The sequence below is a fragment of the Vulpes vulpes genome, chromosome 11 (assembly GCF_048418805.1).
Source record: "Vulpes vulpes isolate BD-2025 chromosome 11, VulVul3, whole genome shotgun sequence".
Lineage (NCBI taxonomy): Eukaryota > Metazoa > Chordata > Mammalia > Carnivora > Canidae > Vulpes > Vulpes vulpes.
In genome coordinates, this window is record NC_132790.1 from 78,368,058 (window position 1) to 78,385,524 (window position 17,467).

At 39.0% G+C, this 17,467-nt stretch overlaps 1 protein-coding gene across 1 annotated transcript in view; it reads left to right on the plus strand.

Annotated features, from left to right (window-relative positions):
- COL6A6 (collagen type VI alpha 6 chain) overlaps positions 1-17,467 on the plus strand; it is a 136,864-nt gene that overhangs the window by 20,329 nt on the left and 99,068 nt on the right. The window contains exons 2-5 of the mRNA XM_026015506.2: positions 9,574-9,671; positions 12,542-13,138; positions 14,417-15,037; positions 16,147-16,707. Of these exons, the coding sequence (XP_025871291.1) occupies positions 9,605-9,671; positions 12,542-13,138; positions 14,417-15,037; positions 16,147-16,707 (1,846 nt within the window). The 5' untranslated portion in view covers positions 9,574-9,604. The remainder of the gene's footprint in view (positions 1-9,573; positions 9,672-12,541; positions 13,139-14,416; positions 15,038-16,146; positions 16,708-17,467) is intronic.

The following is a 17,467-nucleotide window of genomic DNA, read 5'->3' on the forward strand; positions in this document are numbered from 1 at the left end:
CGTCATTTCTGTTCCTGTTCCCCTGGCCAGAATGGCCATCATTTAGCCATCGCACGTGGGTCTGGGACAGGCCGTCCCCAGCTTGCAGACATGGCACAGTGACAACTCTGCAATGCAGAAGGGGCAGCATAAATATTGGTGAACAGCTAGAGATGTCTGCTACTGGAATCATAATTATGTTAGGTGATTTATCATTGGTGAAATTTTATTTGAGTTCCTTTTATTGGGTCCTGTGGGATGCTGGGAGAGTCCTGAACTTGAGTAAATTTTTTTTGGTCAAAATATATTTTTGCTTCCCTGTTTGCCATTCCACTAATACAGGACTTATCACAGATAACAATCACAGGGGGACAGATTTATCCCTTTAACTGTTCCATATCCACCCTCAACATGTCACTAGGTTGTTTTCTTAATAACCTGATACTTTTTCTTTACTCTAGCTGTATTTAACCAAAATTTTTAAAACTTTTCTACAGATTTACTGGATCTCAGGTACAAAATTGAATTAATCCTAATCCTTTAGTTCGTTGTTGGCTTTCATCCATAGGTCCTTGTAAGACTTTCTATTTATTTGCTTATTTACTGGTAATATAATAAGCCTATGAAACTCTACCCATATGAAAACTGGAATATTAGCAGTAACATATCTATGATGTTTACTCCCAATCCCATTGCCCTGCCTCCTACATCCTATGCAACCTCTATCTTGCATCTTGTGTTTATTATTTATTTTCTTTAAAAAAAAAAAAATCTTTTTTTTTTTTTTTTTTTTTTTAGAGCAGCTTTAGGTTCACAGGAAAATTGAGCAGAAGGTATAGAGATTTCCTATATACCCCTGGGCCCTACATTTACATAGCCTCTACCATTATCAACACCCCCATCCGGTGGTACATTTGTTACAATTGATGAATCTACACTGATACACCATCACTAACCAAAGTTTATATTACGGTTCATTCTTGGTTTTGTATATTCTAATGGGTTCAGACAAATTTATAATGACCTGTATCCACCATTATAGTATCATATAGAGTAGAAATCCTCTGTGCTATGTCTATTCACCCCACCTTCTCTCCTAACTCCTGGCAACCACTGATCTTTTTATGGTCTCTGTAGCTTTGCCTTTTTCAGGATGTTATATAGTTGGAATCATACAGTATGTAGCCTTTAAGATATTGGTTTCATTTACCAAGTAATATGTACTTAAGCCTTATCTATGTCTTTCATGGCTTAGTGGCATATTTCTTTTTAGCTCTGAATGTTTCCATTGTCTGGCTGCCCAGTTTATTTACCCATTCACCTGCTAAAGGATATCTTGGTTGCTTCCAGGTTTTGAGAATTATGAATAAAGCTGCCATTAAGATCCACGTGCACGTTTTTGGGTGGACAGAAGTTTTTAACTCCTTTGGGTAAATACCATGGAGCACAAGTGATAGGCCACTTGGTAAGGGTATGTTTAGTTTTGCCAGAAGCCACCAAACTGTCTTCTAAAGTAGCTATGCCATTTTGCATTCCCACTAGGAGTTAAAGAGTTTCTGCTGCTCTGCTTCTTGCCAGCATTTGGTGATGTCTGTGTTTTGGGTTTTGGCCATTCTGATAGGTGTGCAGTGTTATCTAGTTGCTTTCATTTGCAATTCCCTGATGACATGTGATGTGGAGCATCTTTTCCTATCCTTATTTGTTATCTGTAAATGTTCTTTGAGATATTTGTTAAGGTTCTTTGGCCCATTGTTAATTGGGTTCTTTTTTTTCTTGAGTTTTAAGAGTTCTTTGTGTATTTTGGCCAACAGTCATCTATCAGATGTGTCTTTTGCAAATATTTTCTGCCAGTGTGTGTAGGGACCTATCTTCTCATTCTCTTGATACTGTCTTAGTTACATTTTTGTGAAGAGTGTAAGGTCTGTGTCTAGGTGTGTTAAGTGTGTGTGTGTGTGTGTGTGTGTGTGTGTGAATGTCCAGTTGTTCTAAAATGATTTATTAAAAAGATTATCTTGTCTCAGGGATCCCTGGGTGGCTCAGTGGTTTAGTGCCTGCCTTTGGCCGGGGGGCGTGATCCTGGAGTCCCGGGATCAGGTCCCACGTCAGGTTCCCTGCATGAAGCCTGCTTCTCCCTCTGCCTGTATCTCTGCCTCTCTCTCTCTCTCTCTGTCTATCATGAATGGATAAATAAAATCTTAAAAAAAAAAAAAAGATTATCTTGTCTCCACTGTATTGGTTTGCTCCATTGTTAAAGATCAATGGATGATATTTTGTGGATCTACTTCTGGGGTCACTCTCCTGTTTCAATGATATATTTCTCGATTATTTTGTTAATACCACACTGTGGTATTTGGTTGATGAAGTCCCACTTGTTTATTTTTGCTTTTTGTTGCTTTGTTTTTGGTGTCAAATCTTTAATCCATTTTGAGTTCATTTTTGTGTGTGGTGTGAGATAGAGGTCCAGCTTTATTCTTTTGCATGTCTCTGTATTTTTCCAACACCATTTATTGAAGGGACTGTCCTTTCTTCACGGTATGTTCTTGGCTCCTTTGTTGTAAATTGACCATAAATTAACGATTTATTTCTGGGCTCTCTAGTCTGTTCCATTGATCTGGGTCTGGTTTTTATGCCAATATCATACCGTACTGTTTTAATTAGTATAGCTTTGTACTAGAGTTTGAAATCAGAAAGTGTGATGCCTCCAGCTTGGTGATTCTTAATATTGCTTTGTCTACTTGGGGTCTTTTGTGGTTCTATTCAAATTTTAAAATTGTTTTATTTCTGTGAAAAATGCCATCGGAATTTTGATAGGGATTGCATTGACACCACATACTTTCTTTGCCTTAATGTATTAGGTAGGGTTTCCAAAGTGATGTTGAAATACAGTGGTGAAAGAGGACAACCTTCCCTTTTTCCTAAACTTAAAAAGCTTTGTTTCTCACCATTAAGTATGATGTTAGCTATAGGTTTTTTGTAGATATTCTTTATCAAGTTGAGGAATTTTCCCTGTATTCCTAATTTACTGAGATTTTTTATCATGAGTGGGTGTTAAATTTTGTTAAATTATTTCTCTATATTTGATGACATGATCATGTAATTTTTTTTCTTTAGGCCATTGATGTGATAGGTTACGGTCATTGATTTTTCAAATGTTGAACCAGACTTACTTACTGGAATAAATGTCATTTGGCCATGGTGTATAATTCTTTTCATACATTGTTCAATTGGATTTGCTAAAATTTTATGGCAGATTTTCACATCTATGTTCATGAGACAGATTGGTCTATTTTCTTGCAATGTGTTTATTAAGTTTTGGTATTAGGGCAATGCTACCTTCATAAAATGAGTTAGGAATTATTCTATTTGCTTCTATCTTCTTGAAGAGATTGTAGAGAGTTGACATCATTTGTCTTTTTATTTTGGTCACTCATCCTTTAGTAAAGTTTTATACATTTTATGGTCAATCTTTTGTGTACTTTAATGTTTTTCTTGATATTTGATATGTTGATACTATTTTTTTTTATTTGAAAGAGAAAGAGAGTGGGGGGAGAAGTGGAGGGAGAGAATCTTCAAATAGACTCCTTGCTGAGTGGGGAGCCTGATGCAGAGTTTGATCCCACAACCTAGGAGATAATGACCTGAGCTGAAACCAAGAGTTGGATGCTTAACTGACTGAGCTAACCAGGTGCCCCTATGTTGATGTTTCATTAACTTGACTCTTACAAAAAGACTTAAGTTTTCTAGTTATGTGGAAATACAATTGAATTTTATATCTTGATACTATGCGGAAAGACCTAAAATATTTGCTATTTTTAATAATTTGGCTATAGATTTAAACAGTGATGTCACTTGCAAACAATGACAGTTTTATGTGTTCTTGTTCTTTTTTTCAATCCTTATGGATTTAATTTTGCTAGAACCTACGAGTGAAGGAGGGCCACCTTTTCTGATTCCTCATTTTAAAGAGAGTACTTCCCACCAACAGTCATGAGGGTTCCTTTTCTCCACATGATCACCAACACTTATTATTTCTTGTCTTTTTTTATTTCAGCCATTCTGACTAGTGTAAGGTGATAGCTCATAGTAGTTTTGACTTGTCTTGCCCTGATGATGAGTGATGTTGAGCATCTTTTCATGAGTCTGTTGGCCATCTGCATGTCTTCTTTGGAAAAATGTTTATTTGGGTCCTCAGCTCATTTTTTAATCTGATCATTTGGAGTCTTTTGGTGTTGAGTAGTGTAAGTTCATTTTATATTTTATATTTATATTTATATTTAAGTTAATTTTATATTAACTCCTTATGAGATTTATCATTTGCAAATATCTTCTCCCATTCAGCGGGTTTCCTTATTGATTTCCTTTTCTGTACAAAGACTTTTTTAGTGTGCTTCCAATAGTTTAATTTTGCCTTTGTTTCTCTTGCCTGAAGAGATCCATCTAGAAAAATGTTTCTGCAGCTGTGTCAAAGAAATTATTGCCTATGTTTTCTTCTAGGAGTTTTATGGTACACTGTTGGTGGGACTGCAAATTGGTGTCGCCACTGGGGAAAACAGTATGGAGGTTCCTCAAAAACTTAAAAATAGAACTATCATATGATCCAGCAATTCCACTGCTGGGTATTTACCCAAAGGAAAATGAAACCATTATGGGGCACCTGGGTGACTCAGTTGGTTAAGCGTCCAACTCTTGATTTCAGCTCTGGTCCTGATCTCATGGGTCAGGTTGTGAGATGGAGCTCCACATCAGGCTCTGTGCTTAGTAGGAATCTGGTTGGACATTCTCTCTCTGCCCTTTCCCCCATTCGTGCCCACTCGCTCTCTTTCTCTCAAATAAATAAATAAAAATCTTTACAAGAAAAAAACGAGGGGGAGCCTGGGTGGCTCAGTTAGTGTACGCTTTTGGCTCAGGTTATAATCCTAGAGTCCAGGATTGAGCCCCACATCAGGCTTCCTGCTCAGCAGGGAGTCTGCTTCTCCCTTTACTCCTCACCCTGCTCATGCTCTTTCTTTCTCTTGCTCTCTCTCTCTCTCTCTCTCTCTCTCAAATAAATAAGAAGATAGATAGATAAATTTTTAAAATTTTTAAATGAGAACACTAATTTAAAAAATATATGCCTCCTTATGTTTATTGCAGCATTATTTACAAAGCCAAGATATGGAAACAACCCATCTATAGATAAAGAAGATGTGATATGTATATATACAATGAAATATTAACCATAACAAAGAATGAAATGTAGCCACTTGCAACAACATGGATGGACCTACAGGGTATTCATGCTAAATGAAATAAGGCAGACAGAAAATACAAGTACCATATGATTTCACTCGTGTGTGGAATTTAAGAAACTAACAAAAGACAAAAACCAGATGCTTAAATGCAGAGAAAAACTGTTGGTTGCCAGAGGGGAGGTGAGTGGGAGGATGAGTGAAATAGATAAAGGGGATTAAGAGTATGTTGATGAGTATACTTATAATGAACACTGAGTAATGTATAGAATTGTGGAATCATTATATTGTACACCTGAAATTAATAAACTGTAAATTACACTTAATTAAAAAAAAGTACTTCTAAAATGTCCTCATTAGGATGATATATACTACAGATTTTTAAAATTCTTTCTTTTCAGATTAAGTTTACTTCTATTCCTGGTTTGTTAGAGGGTTTTTTTTTTTAAATTATGATTTTGAATGGGTTTTGTTTTGCATTTACTTTTTATTTTCTTTAGTCTCTTAAAGTGGTAAGTTATATTCATGCATTTTGTAAATACGTATTTAGATTTACAGACTTAGATTATATCTTTGAAATGCAATCCTTGTATTCCTGAGCTAAACCCAACTTGATAACGGCATATTCTTTTTTTTATATACCGAAGGAGTTGATTTGCTAACGATGAATTTCGGATTTTTAATACTTATTTACTTTTTCAAGTTTTTGTTTAAATTCCAGTTAGTTAACATACAGTGTAGTGTTAGTTTCAAGTGTAGAATCTAGTGATTGATCACTTCCATACAGCCAGTGCTCATCACAAGTGACCTCCTTAATACCCATCACCCATTTAACCTATCTCCCCCCTCCTCCCTTCCGGTAACCCTCAGTTTGTTTGCTATAGTTAAGATTCTATTTTCTGGTTTGCCTCTTTTCTTCCCCCCATGTTCTCCTGTTTTGTTTCTTAAATTCCACACATGAGTGAAATCATGTGATATTTGTGTTTCTCTGACTGACTTCATTTAGCATAATACTCCCTAGCTCCATCCACATCCTTGCAAATGACAAGATTTCATTCTTTTTGATGGTTGAGTAATATTCCATTGTGTATAAATGTGTGACAGAGTCTGTGTGTGTGTGTGTGTGTGTAGGAGCGCTTATATATGTATGTGTGTACTCTGCACACAAGTGTCCATTTTACAAAATGGCAAGGTCCTAATGACCTTGTTCAAAATGATCAATCTATACTGCCTCTTTTTGAGATTCTAGAAACTACAGTTGGGGGAAAAACATGACCTTAGCAGTAAAACTATGCAGCTTGCTTGCCCCAAGAGTACTTGTGCGTTTTGTACTGCTTGCCATCATTGATTCACTGTTTACTTGTTCTTATCATGTGCCAAGGATTTGTGCTGCAGCATTTCAGCTTGTACATTAAGTCCCTCTTTGAATATTTTTCTTTCTACCTTTTGATTCCTGAGAAGTAGAATGGCTCAAGGAAGGGAAATAGTGAAGAGATGGGGGTGGGGGTAAATAGGCAAGTGACAATTTACCCTGAACTTTGGAGCACAGACCCAGTATTATTTCTTATGGTGCAACAGCTGACCATATTCTTATTTCTGAAGAAAAATAAAATCCATATGCTTAGAAATGATGTATCTTGCATAATCATTTTAAAGGGAAAAAATGGCATTTATCTCAATTTTGCTGAAGTCTCTTTACAGTCCTCTCTGGGCTGTTAATATTTTTTTTTTTTTTTTTTTGCAGACTGTCCTAGATTATGAATTGGCTTGCATGGGGCAGAGGTCTCCCTGAAACCCCTGGTTCTTAATAGCCTCAAGAGAGGTGTTGCACAAGTTCTAAACATTCTGGGTTTGAAGCCAAGAGTTTGGTGGCTGTGTTGCTTTTGCAGCTGTGATTTAAATTAGAAACATTCTACCTCTCAACAGAAAGTTTACAGAGATCCAGATTTTTAAAAAACTTTTTATAGCATATAATTTCCAGAAGAAGTGTATTGACTTTAGCTTGTTTGATTCCGAATAAATGAATTACAACAAAATTTAAAGAGAACTGTGCCTTTGAGAGTATTTTTTTTGTATTTCTATAACAATCTCATTGTTAAGATGGAGTGTACAATGAATTTAAATTTTATGTTGTTACTTTACATAAGTATCTCTCCTTTATTCTCCCCTCATGTCTTCAGGTATTTTTAATTTTTTAAAAATATTCAGATATCTTAAAAATTTATGTAAATCCTGGCCATGTCTGGGAATAGAACAGCAGACAGATTATAGGCAGTTTATCCATATTTTGATATGGTCAAAATGATCCCAAGCCTTCTAAGTATGAGTTTGGAGGCTTAGCCCACTACTCGTCTTACTGTACACAAAAACATGGCATGTATGCACTTCAAGATAAACCTTTTGCATGTAGGATTCTACACTTTATAGATTTATAACATACCATATTTTGTATTCCATTTAAAGGATGTGAGAAAATTATTTTGCAAGATGTTATTTCAAAGAACTCAGCCTTTGTTGTATCACTGGTATTGATCATCTGCATGGGGAAATTTCCAGATGCTTCATGCTACTTTGGGATTACTGTGTCCTTTCCTAATCCTCACTTTTCTATCCAGGTTTTAACTTTCAGAGAGAAACTTGGAGACACTTGTAGTCTCCACAATGTTGAGTTTGGGATGCAGGGTTGGTTTGTAAGAACAAATCTTATGTGGTCTCTATGCCCAACTGTGGCCCATTTTATCAATGTGACTTTGTGTCTGTTACCTACTTTCCTTTTATGAATCGGTTTTCTTATCTTCAAAAAAAGGATAATATCACCTGCTACCAGGTTTGTTATCAATACCAAACAGGAGAACAAACATAGAGCAGTTAGACAGGGCATGACACATAGTAAAGGCCCAATAAATGTTAGAACTCATTGTCATGTATAGTAATAGAAAGTTTGTAGACATCACAGCTTGGTTTTCATTTTGGGCAATCTACTTAGGACTAACATTCCTCTAAAAATGAAAGGGTTGGGGGATCCCTGGGTGGCTCAGCGGTTTGGCGCCTGCCTTTGGCCCAGGGCGCGATCCTGGAGTCCCAGGATCGAGTCCCACGTTGGGCTCCCTGCATGGAGCCTGCTTCTCCCTCTGCCGGAGTCTCTGCCCCCATCTCTCTCTCTCTCTCTCTCTCTCTCTCTCTGTCTATAATAAATATTTAAATAAATAAATAAATAAATAGTCTCTAAAAAAAAAAAAAAATGAAAGGATTGAACTAAAAACAATCTCTTGTGAACCCCTTTCAGTTCACTAAATTACCTCGGAATAGGATTGATAAATTGACTTACAGCCTGAAAAGTTTGTATCATCTAGGCTTCTTATGAAGGAACAGAGTCCCAAATTCCAAAATGTCAGAGGGATGATAGAGTAGGTGAGGAAATGGGGATGGAATTTTGCATGGCACAGGTCCCTTTTCTGAAGGGATAAAGTACTAAGTACTGGGAGCCTGCCTGACAAGCAGTGAGACAGACATATATAATATTGCAAATTCATGTTTGGGCAAGAATTAAGCAAGAAAGAGAGATACTAGTTTATTAATATGGATTCATTGATTTTTTTTTCATTGAGTGGATGAATGAATGAATAAAGCCCAACCTTCCTCATGAAAATATTTATTTTTAGTATATTTAATATTTTATTTCATTCTATGAAGTGAATACTTCTAGTAGGTGGATGAAAATGCTTTAGGACAAAGTAGAATTGGAAAACCCTTGCCTCACACAGTTCTAGGTAGTTGGAAGCAAAATGGTGCAAATGGAGTCCTTTCAAGGAGCAAGATAGCTATATGGAAAATGGAGGTTCACTACTTTTATGTTTTCTCTCAAATTTAAGGATAAAAGAAAATGGTTAGCTTTCTAATTGTGTAGGAAGAGAAAAATGGAATTTTGACCAGATCTAAAAATACTTCTCAAATAGGATACACACCTACATGTTCATGATGGAGAAATTACAAATCAAGTCTTAGACTGTGTTCCAGCTGTGAACTCTAAGTTATTTTGGCAGTGAGGGGACCAAGGGTAACACAGGGTACAGGGAAAATGACTAATAGAGACACAAAATATCGTTGGAACTAGAATGCTGGCTGCCTCCTTTGACAATTCAAAATTTCATATTTCTACAGGGTCTTGAACCAGGAAAATCTTCTATGGCTGTGTCCAGTTTGTGGATCTTTTTCCCTAGGGCACTTCACACCGCTCAGAAAATCAGAAATTCTGCCTTCTGTGGCACCCAGTTTGCTGTAAAATTTTGTGTACTTTTATGTGCATGTTTTGACTCCAAAATAATATTCACAACAATTTTAGGTGTTTATATTTTTGCCTTTTCAGATTTCAAGTTGGAGATTTTTTAGGTCATAGTATGAAAATGCTGCTGATTTTATTCCTCATAATAATTTGTTCTTCTGTCTCTATGAACAAAGATTCTGGTAAGTAAAAAAAAAAAAAAAAAAGGTTCTTTTCCTAATCTTCACTAGGGAAAATAGATAATGAGTTTGACATACTTAAAAATCAAGAATTTTGCTTTTGCTTTGATTTTAATGGTATGGATGGTAGCTCAATTTCTTTTTGATGTCAACCTGTGTTCCTTTAAAGATCATTTGTTTCTGGATGTTATTCCTTAGTTATGATACAAAGATATGAGAACTGTTATTTTGTCCTCAATTTCAACCCCTTTTAGGTCTTTTGGGAGTTTGCATGAAAATTCTGTCTCTTAATATTAGATTCAGGCCTGGAAAATTTGGCCTGTCTCTTCCTAGCTCATTTGTGCCAAAATATTGTCTTAGTTAAGTATCTAGATTTTGCTCCAATTTCAACTGTCTGCTTATTGTAAAGAAAGTGCTTTTTCCCTGAAGAGAAAGCTCCATAGCTGTCTACTGTCAGTAATCTTTATCCAGTGGACATGAAGTCAAAATACTGGTGTACCCATCACTGCCGCTACCATCTCTAAATAGGGAGTTCTTATACTGGCCACTCCATGTCCAAGGCCACCTATGTTGGCTTTCACGGTTTTCTCAAGGACTCTGACCTTGGAAGTAAGTCAAGACCTTCTGAAGAGAGAAACTAGACTTTATTCTATAAATATCTTCTTTTAATGTTTCACTGGGCTTGATATTAAGCTTTTTAAAGAGAGGCAGTGCTTTTTCCCTGCTGTTCCATGGTTCAGACATAATGTCAGGCCATATCAGAACCCAAATCTATCTCATGTGCCAATTGTCTACATTTCCTTTCTTCATACAAGATATGGGGGTTCATTCATGAACAGAAAGGTCACTTTTGATCCCAAGTCCAGCCACCTTGGGCAGGGCTTCCTTGACAGTCCTCGTAGGATTTCCAGACTTCTCTTGGAAGACAATGTTGATTCACCCTCACGTATTTCTTCCTCTGAAGTCAATGCTGGCTATATGGTCATCAAAGGAGTCTCAAACTGGTTGAAATTAGGTTCTTTAGAAGACAGGAAAGAATATTACCCTCTATGCCTCAATCATATTGCTATCAAGAGAATGAAACCACAAGTGGGGTGCCAACGCTGGTTTCCTAGCGGTTGTAGACAGGAAGAGGTTGAAGTTATTTTAATTTGATTGAAATTTATCTTATAGATTGATTATTTATTTATTTATTTATTTATTTATTTATTTATTTATTTGAGACAGAGAGAGAGAGAGGGGGGCAGAGACACAGGCAGAGGGAGAAGCAGGCTTCGTGCAGGGAGCCCGACATGGGACTTGATCCTGGGTCTCCAGGATCATCAGGCCCTTGGCCGAAGGCAGCGCTAAATCGCTGAGCCGCCTGAGTTAAACTGAAATTTATCTTATAACCACTTCAGCTCATCAGAATCTCAGAGTGAGGAAGGACTGTACATATTTTCTAATTGAATCCACTCATTTTAAAGGTGAGGAACGGGAGGCCCGAGTATATTGAATGGTTTGAGAGAGCAGGTGGAGTTAGCTGATAACAAAGCCAGAACTTCTGTTCTTTGTTCCATTACACCATATTTTCTTAAATCTACACCATCAGTCAGACAGACCTTTCCCTCCCTTCCCCAGACAGAAAATAGATCTTCTACTAAAGTGGTGAGAACTCTGAATTCAAACCAGCAGATTACCAATGAATGACATTTTGTGCTTAAACCCAGTGATTTCCTATCAACATAAAAGTCTAATTCTATATACCTAGCATCGAACCTGGCATTGAATGAAGCCTAAAAAGGTCAACAAAGTATTGTATTCCTATTTGTTTGTAATATAAACTGTTTGTAATATAAGCTAAAGCTATAAATCCCTTTCCTAGGTTTAGCATACTGGTTTCTATCAAGTTTTACTTTGTAAGAATAACTTGACCAATTATAATGCTTACTTATCTGGTTCATCAAAAAATATTGTAAACAACTTTAAATATGTCAAATTTTTATGATTTTTAGGTATTTTTAAACTTTCAGTCTAACTCTTGGGAATACAAAACCAATATGTATATAAATTAGATCACCGTTGCATTGCTTAAAGAGGAATCAAAATGAAAGAGTGTCATTCAGATTTCTCCATTCTAACAAATTTGAGGCAATGTGATTCTCAATTAAAATTTTTATTCTCGGGATCCCTGGGTGGCGCAGCAGTTTGGCGCCTGCCTTTGGCCCAGGGTGCGATCCTGGAGACCCAGGATCGAATCCCACGTCGGGCTCCCGGTGCATGGAGCCTGCTTCTCCCTCTGCCTGTGTCTCTGCCTCTCTCTCTCTCTCTCTCTCTCTCTCTCTCTATCAAAAATAAATAAAAATTTTAAAAAAATAAAAAATAAAAAATAAATAAATAAAATTTTTATTCTCTTGATATAAATGGAGGTGAAATTCTGAAAGCAAAAAAAAAAGGGGGGGAGGGAGGGTGAATCAGCCACTAAAGTTAAGTTATATATACTGTGTATATATAAATACATATATATATACGTATTTTTTACATATATACGTATATATGTGTGTATATATATATACACATACTATAAAAGTTTAGCTTTGTACTAAAGCTATAAAAACCCAAGGTTTTTAGTTCTCTAAATTTACCTATTTTTAATTAATTCCATGCAAAAGTGATGCCTAATTTGTGATGAGTTCAAATGAGAGGGTGAGGAATCAGCCCAAGAAACAGATTTCTTGAGAGAATGTGTAATTTCAGGCTATTATTTTCAGTTCATTGGGAAGGTATTAAAGATACAAATAATGGAAAATTAGTTTTTCTATACATAGATGGCATTAGACAGGGTAGTACATTTCTAAAGTTCTTGCTTTGTTTATATGTTTCTGGGTTTGTAGGTCCTGAGTACGCAGATGTCGTGTTTCTGGTGGACAGCTCCGATCACCTGGGAACTAAGTCCTTCCCTCTTGTGAAAATCTTCATCAACAGAATGATCAACAGCCTCCCCATCGAGGCCCACAAGTACCGCGTGGCCCTGGCCCAGTACAGCGACCAGCTCCACAGTGAGTTCGAGCTGGGCACGTTCAAGAGCAGGAACCCCATGCTGAACCACCTCAAGAAGAACTTCGGCTTCGTTGGTGGCTCCCTGCGCCTAGGCCAAGCCCTCCGGGAGGCCCACAGGACCTACTTCTCCAGGCCCGACAGCGGGAGGGACAAGAAGCAGTTTCCCCCGATTCTGGTGGTCCTGGCTTCGGCCGAGTCCGAGGATGACGTGGAGGAGGCCTCGAAGGCCCTGCGGGAAGACGGGGTGAGAATCATCTCCGTGGGGCTGCAGAGCGCGTCTGAGCAGGAGCTGAAGGCCATGGCCACGGGGCAGTTTCATTTCAACCTGCGGTCGGTCAGGGACCTTGGAGCGTTTGCCCCAAACATGACGCGGATCATCAAGGAAGCCACCCAGTACAGGGAGGTAGCCACCGATGACATTCTTGTGGAAGGTAGGTTTAGGGCATGTGGATAGGAATGATGATTAAATGCTTTTGAAAAATCAGTAGGGGGAGAGGATTGAGCTATGAGGACTCTTTTCACCAAAAGCGGGGCTGCATTTTCAGATGTTAAGTATTCATGTGTTCAAGGGGACCCAATGATGGTGGCCATTGTAAATCCAGTGAACCCCATGGCTTTCTATGTTTCACTTCTCAGGTTGCATGTCATTGACGCATCTTACAATTCAGGAACAGCTCCCTCCCACCTAGCTTACCTCTGAGCTTTTGGTCTCCTTGGGCTTCAGTTGCTATGTAGTTTTATTACTGGTTCATTTAAAAGGTAAATTTGTTCCTAACGAAATCCTTGCCTGCTGAAACGACATAATGTAATCAAGACTGTTAGGCCTAGAAACAACTTCAGGTAGGCCAAACCCCTGCTTCTACAGAAAGAAACTTTTGGCAGGAGTCCTTTGAGGTGACATGGCCTGGCTCCAGGCCAGGCTGTAGTTTGAAATCGGGTAGATCGGGTGCTTGGATTCCCCAGGCCCCCACAGCTACATCCCCACACTGCCTCCCTTCTGTTGCTCTGCTCTAGGTGAGCTTCCCTGTGTTCTGTTCTACCTCCAACCTGCAGTCCTAGTCCTCTTATAGGCACAGAATGGCCAGATGTTGATGAACATCATTCAAGTGAGGAGCAGGAGAGAGCCAGTAAAAAATAATTTGTTCAAACTGTACAAGTGTAAATAAGTAACACAGGAAACTCACATGATTGCCAGTTAATCCGTTTCAACGAGGCAGCATAACCGTCTATTGATAATGGAGAATGCTTTTCTTGTGGCAATCTATGAAAATATGAATCCTATTACTAGCATCTTTCCCAAATAAAATAACGTGAAGTGCAATTGCTAGTCCATTACCATACCTTAGGAATATCTGGACTCTACCTATTGATTTTTAATGATGTTTTAATATGATCCCAGTGGCAGCTATTCACTGAGTGACTTTTATGTACTAGGCTCCATGCTAAGCACATTATGACATTTAATCCCCCATAACAATTTCATGAGCTAAATACTGTTTTTACAGATAGGGAAATTAAAGCCGGGAGTTGAGCTAAGATCCAGTACTTGAATGTAGGACCTTGTGATCTCAGCTTCATGATCATTTTGCATGCAGCCTTCTTTAAGTGTGGAACCGGGTTCTGGTAGATATTCTCCATGCCTCGAAATGCTGAGCAACGATGCCAAACCTCCAGCTAAAGTTGTACTTGTTCCTTCCTTGTCCACACAGTTTGCCAAGGCCCATCTGTGGCTGACTTGGTGTTCCTGTTGGATGTGTCCGTCAACGGCAGCCAGGAGAACTTTGACTATCTTAAGGAATTCCTGGAAGAGAGTGTATCTGCCCTTGACATAAAGGAAAACTGCATGAGGGTTGGCCTGGTGACCTACAGCAATGAGACGAAGGTGATAAACTCCCTCAGCAGGGGCGTAAATAAGTCGGAGGTTCTCCAGAATATACAGAACCTCTCTCCCCGGGCTGGGAAGGCCTACACAGGGGCTGCCATCAGAAAAATCAGGAAGGAAGTGTTCAGTGCACGCAACGGCAGTCGGAAGAATCAGGGGGTGCCCCAGATTGCGGTGCTGGTGACCCACAGGCCCTCCGAGGATAACGTGACCAAGGCAGCTGTTAACCTCCGGCGCGAGGGGGTGACCATCTTCACCATGGGCATAGAGGGGGCCAGCGACAGCCAGCTGGAGAAGATCGCCTCTCACCCTGCCGAGCAGCACGTGTCCAAGCTGAAAACCTTCTCCGACCTGGCCGCGCACAACCAGACGTTCCTGAAGAAGCTGCGGAACCAGATCACACACACCGTCTCCGTGTTCTCGGAGCGCACTGAAACGCTCAAATCCGGTAAAGGCCTCAGCTGGGAGATGGTGGAGTCGGAGCCTTTGCTTCTTGCCCCCTGTCTCTCACATATGCCGTGTAGAGAATGGGCGGGCAGGATGCTGTGGGGAGGGAGGATAAGTTAGCTCCCCGCTTCTGACTTTCACTTGGTCACACAAAGGATAAACTGGGGAAGAATGCAAGCCATTGAGGGGCTGAAATGGGGAGCAGGGGTTGCCCCTTTACTTGCTCCTCTGGGCGGTGTTACCAGGGTTCTCCATGACTCCGAAACACCCCAGAACGCCAGCCGTTGTCCTTTTTCTGCCTTTTCCTTTTTCTCCTTTGCCTCTTGTGTTCCCCTGCTCTTGCCTTTACTTCTTTTTTTTTTTCTTTTTTGTACTTCTCTCTCCTTTCCTTCTTCCATCACCCTCGAATTCCAACTTGGAGAAGAAACAGAAGTGCGATTTGGTTTGAGGGCCGAGTGATTTGTTGTGAAGCACTATTCAGCTATCTGTGAGTTTGGAGAGGCAGAGAGTGGTGTATTTTCAATATTTCATATATACACATGCCTACTATGTAATTTGGAGACATGTGTGTACATGTATATGTATACATTCTCCGACAGAGATTTCTAGCATGTTTACTATAAAAGTGTCATTGTTCTATGCAAATAAGGACACTGGCCATAATCGTAGTTTTGTTAACTGTCTAGGAGTAGATGGAGAAGTAAATAGTTCAAGTTTTTTTTTTAAAAAAAGAGCTCCTCGGCCCACAATATCCAGTTAAATGACTTCTGTTTCCCAGCAAACTGCTTGCCTGCTGAGCTGTTATTCACTAATGAGGGAAGTGACTTGTAAAAATCACCTTCAAGTTTTCTTTCTAATCTTTTATTGTATCCAGATTTGCTCTGATTCATGGGAGAGAACTATCCAAATAGTTTTAAACTGTCAGAAGCAATTCATTTGGCCCCAGTGTTGCTAAGATTTCCCTACATTAAGCTAGCAGAGTGTCTTTTGTGCCTAGAAGCTGTTTTCCATTTTTTCATCTGAAGACTCTTGTATTATTTTACTTCCCATCTATTCCCATTCCTTCTTCACGGAAGAAGGGCCACAGCCAATTTTCTGCTTCCATTTTAGGTTGTGTGGATACTGAAGAAGCAGACATCTATCTGCTCATTGATGGCTCTGGAAGCACCCAGGCCACAGACTTCCACGAAATGAAGACCTTCCTGTCCGAGGTTGTAGGGATGTTCAACATTGCACCCCAAAAGGTGCGGGTTGGGGCTGTTCAGTATGCGGACAGCTGGGACCTGGAATTTGAGATCAATAAATACACTAATAAGCATGACTTGGGAAAGGCCATTGAGAACATTCGGCAGATGGGTGGGAACACAAACACGGGTGCAGCCCTAAATTTCACACTAGGGCTGTTGCAAAAAGCAAAGAAGCAACGAGGAAACAGAGTGCCCTGTCATCTTGTTGTCCTGACGAATGGCATGTCCAAGGATAGCATCTTAGAGCCTGCAAACAGACTGAGAGAAGAACTCATTCGCGTTTATGCCATCGGGGTCAAGGAGGCCAACCAAACACAGCTGCGAGAAATTGCAGGCGAGGACAAGAGGGTGTACTATGTGCATGACTTTGATGCTTTGAAAGACATAAGAAACCAAGTTGTTCAAGAAATCTGTGCTGAAGAAGGTAGGGGACATGGTGGCTTTACCTTTTGACCTTAGCTCATCAATTACCTTCTTGTAGTACTTGACATCCCAGATTTAGAGAAACAATATAAATTTCAAAGTCAAGGTTTGTTGACTTGAGTAGCTGTGTTCTCCAGAACAAAATTAAGAGCCCACTATAGTGTTGTTCTAATTAATATCTTAAGACTAAGAAAGATGGAAAAAAAAAAAAGACTAAGAAAGATGTTTGGAGTTCTCCCTAATAAATATTGATTAGCCTCTTCCCACAAATCCCTGCTAGGATAGACCTATAATTAGACACTGCAAATGATTTCTGGTTTTGAAAGAGTATCTCCGGTTTATTTAAATTGCTTTTTAATAAAACTTATATGAAACCTTTTAGAACTATATTAGTCGTCTTCAACCAGGGGTGATTTTCACCCACTTGGGGGATACCTGCAATGTCTAGAAAATTTTGGGTTGTCATTACTGGGTGAGGGCCCCTGGCATCTAACAGGTAGAGGTCGGAACACTGCTAAATGTCCTACAGTATACTACAATGCATGGACTGCCCTCCATGATAAAATTTATCCAGCCAAATTGTCAGTAGTGCTGGGTTGAGATATCCTGAACTATATATTAAAGCTCTAAATAACAAATAGAATAGTCTCACCTTAATTGCTTGCAGTCTTTATTTACCTGCTAGCAATCCTTACCAAGCTCACACTTACCTTCAATGTAGAATTATTTGTGTTTTGGATTTTCTTGTGTACCCATAATCT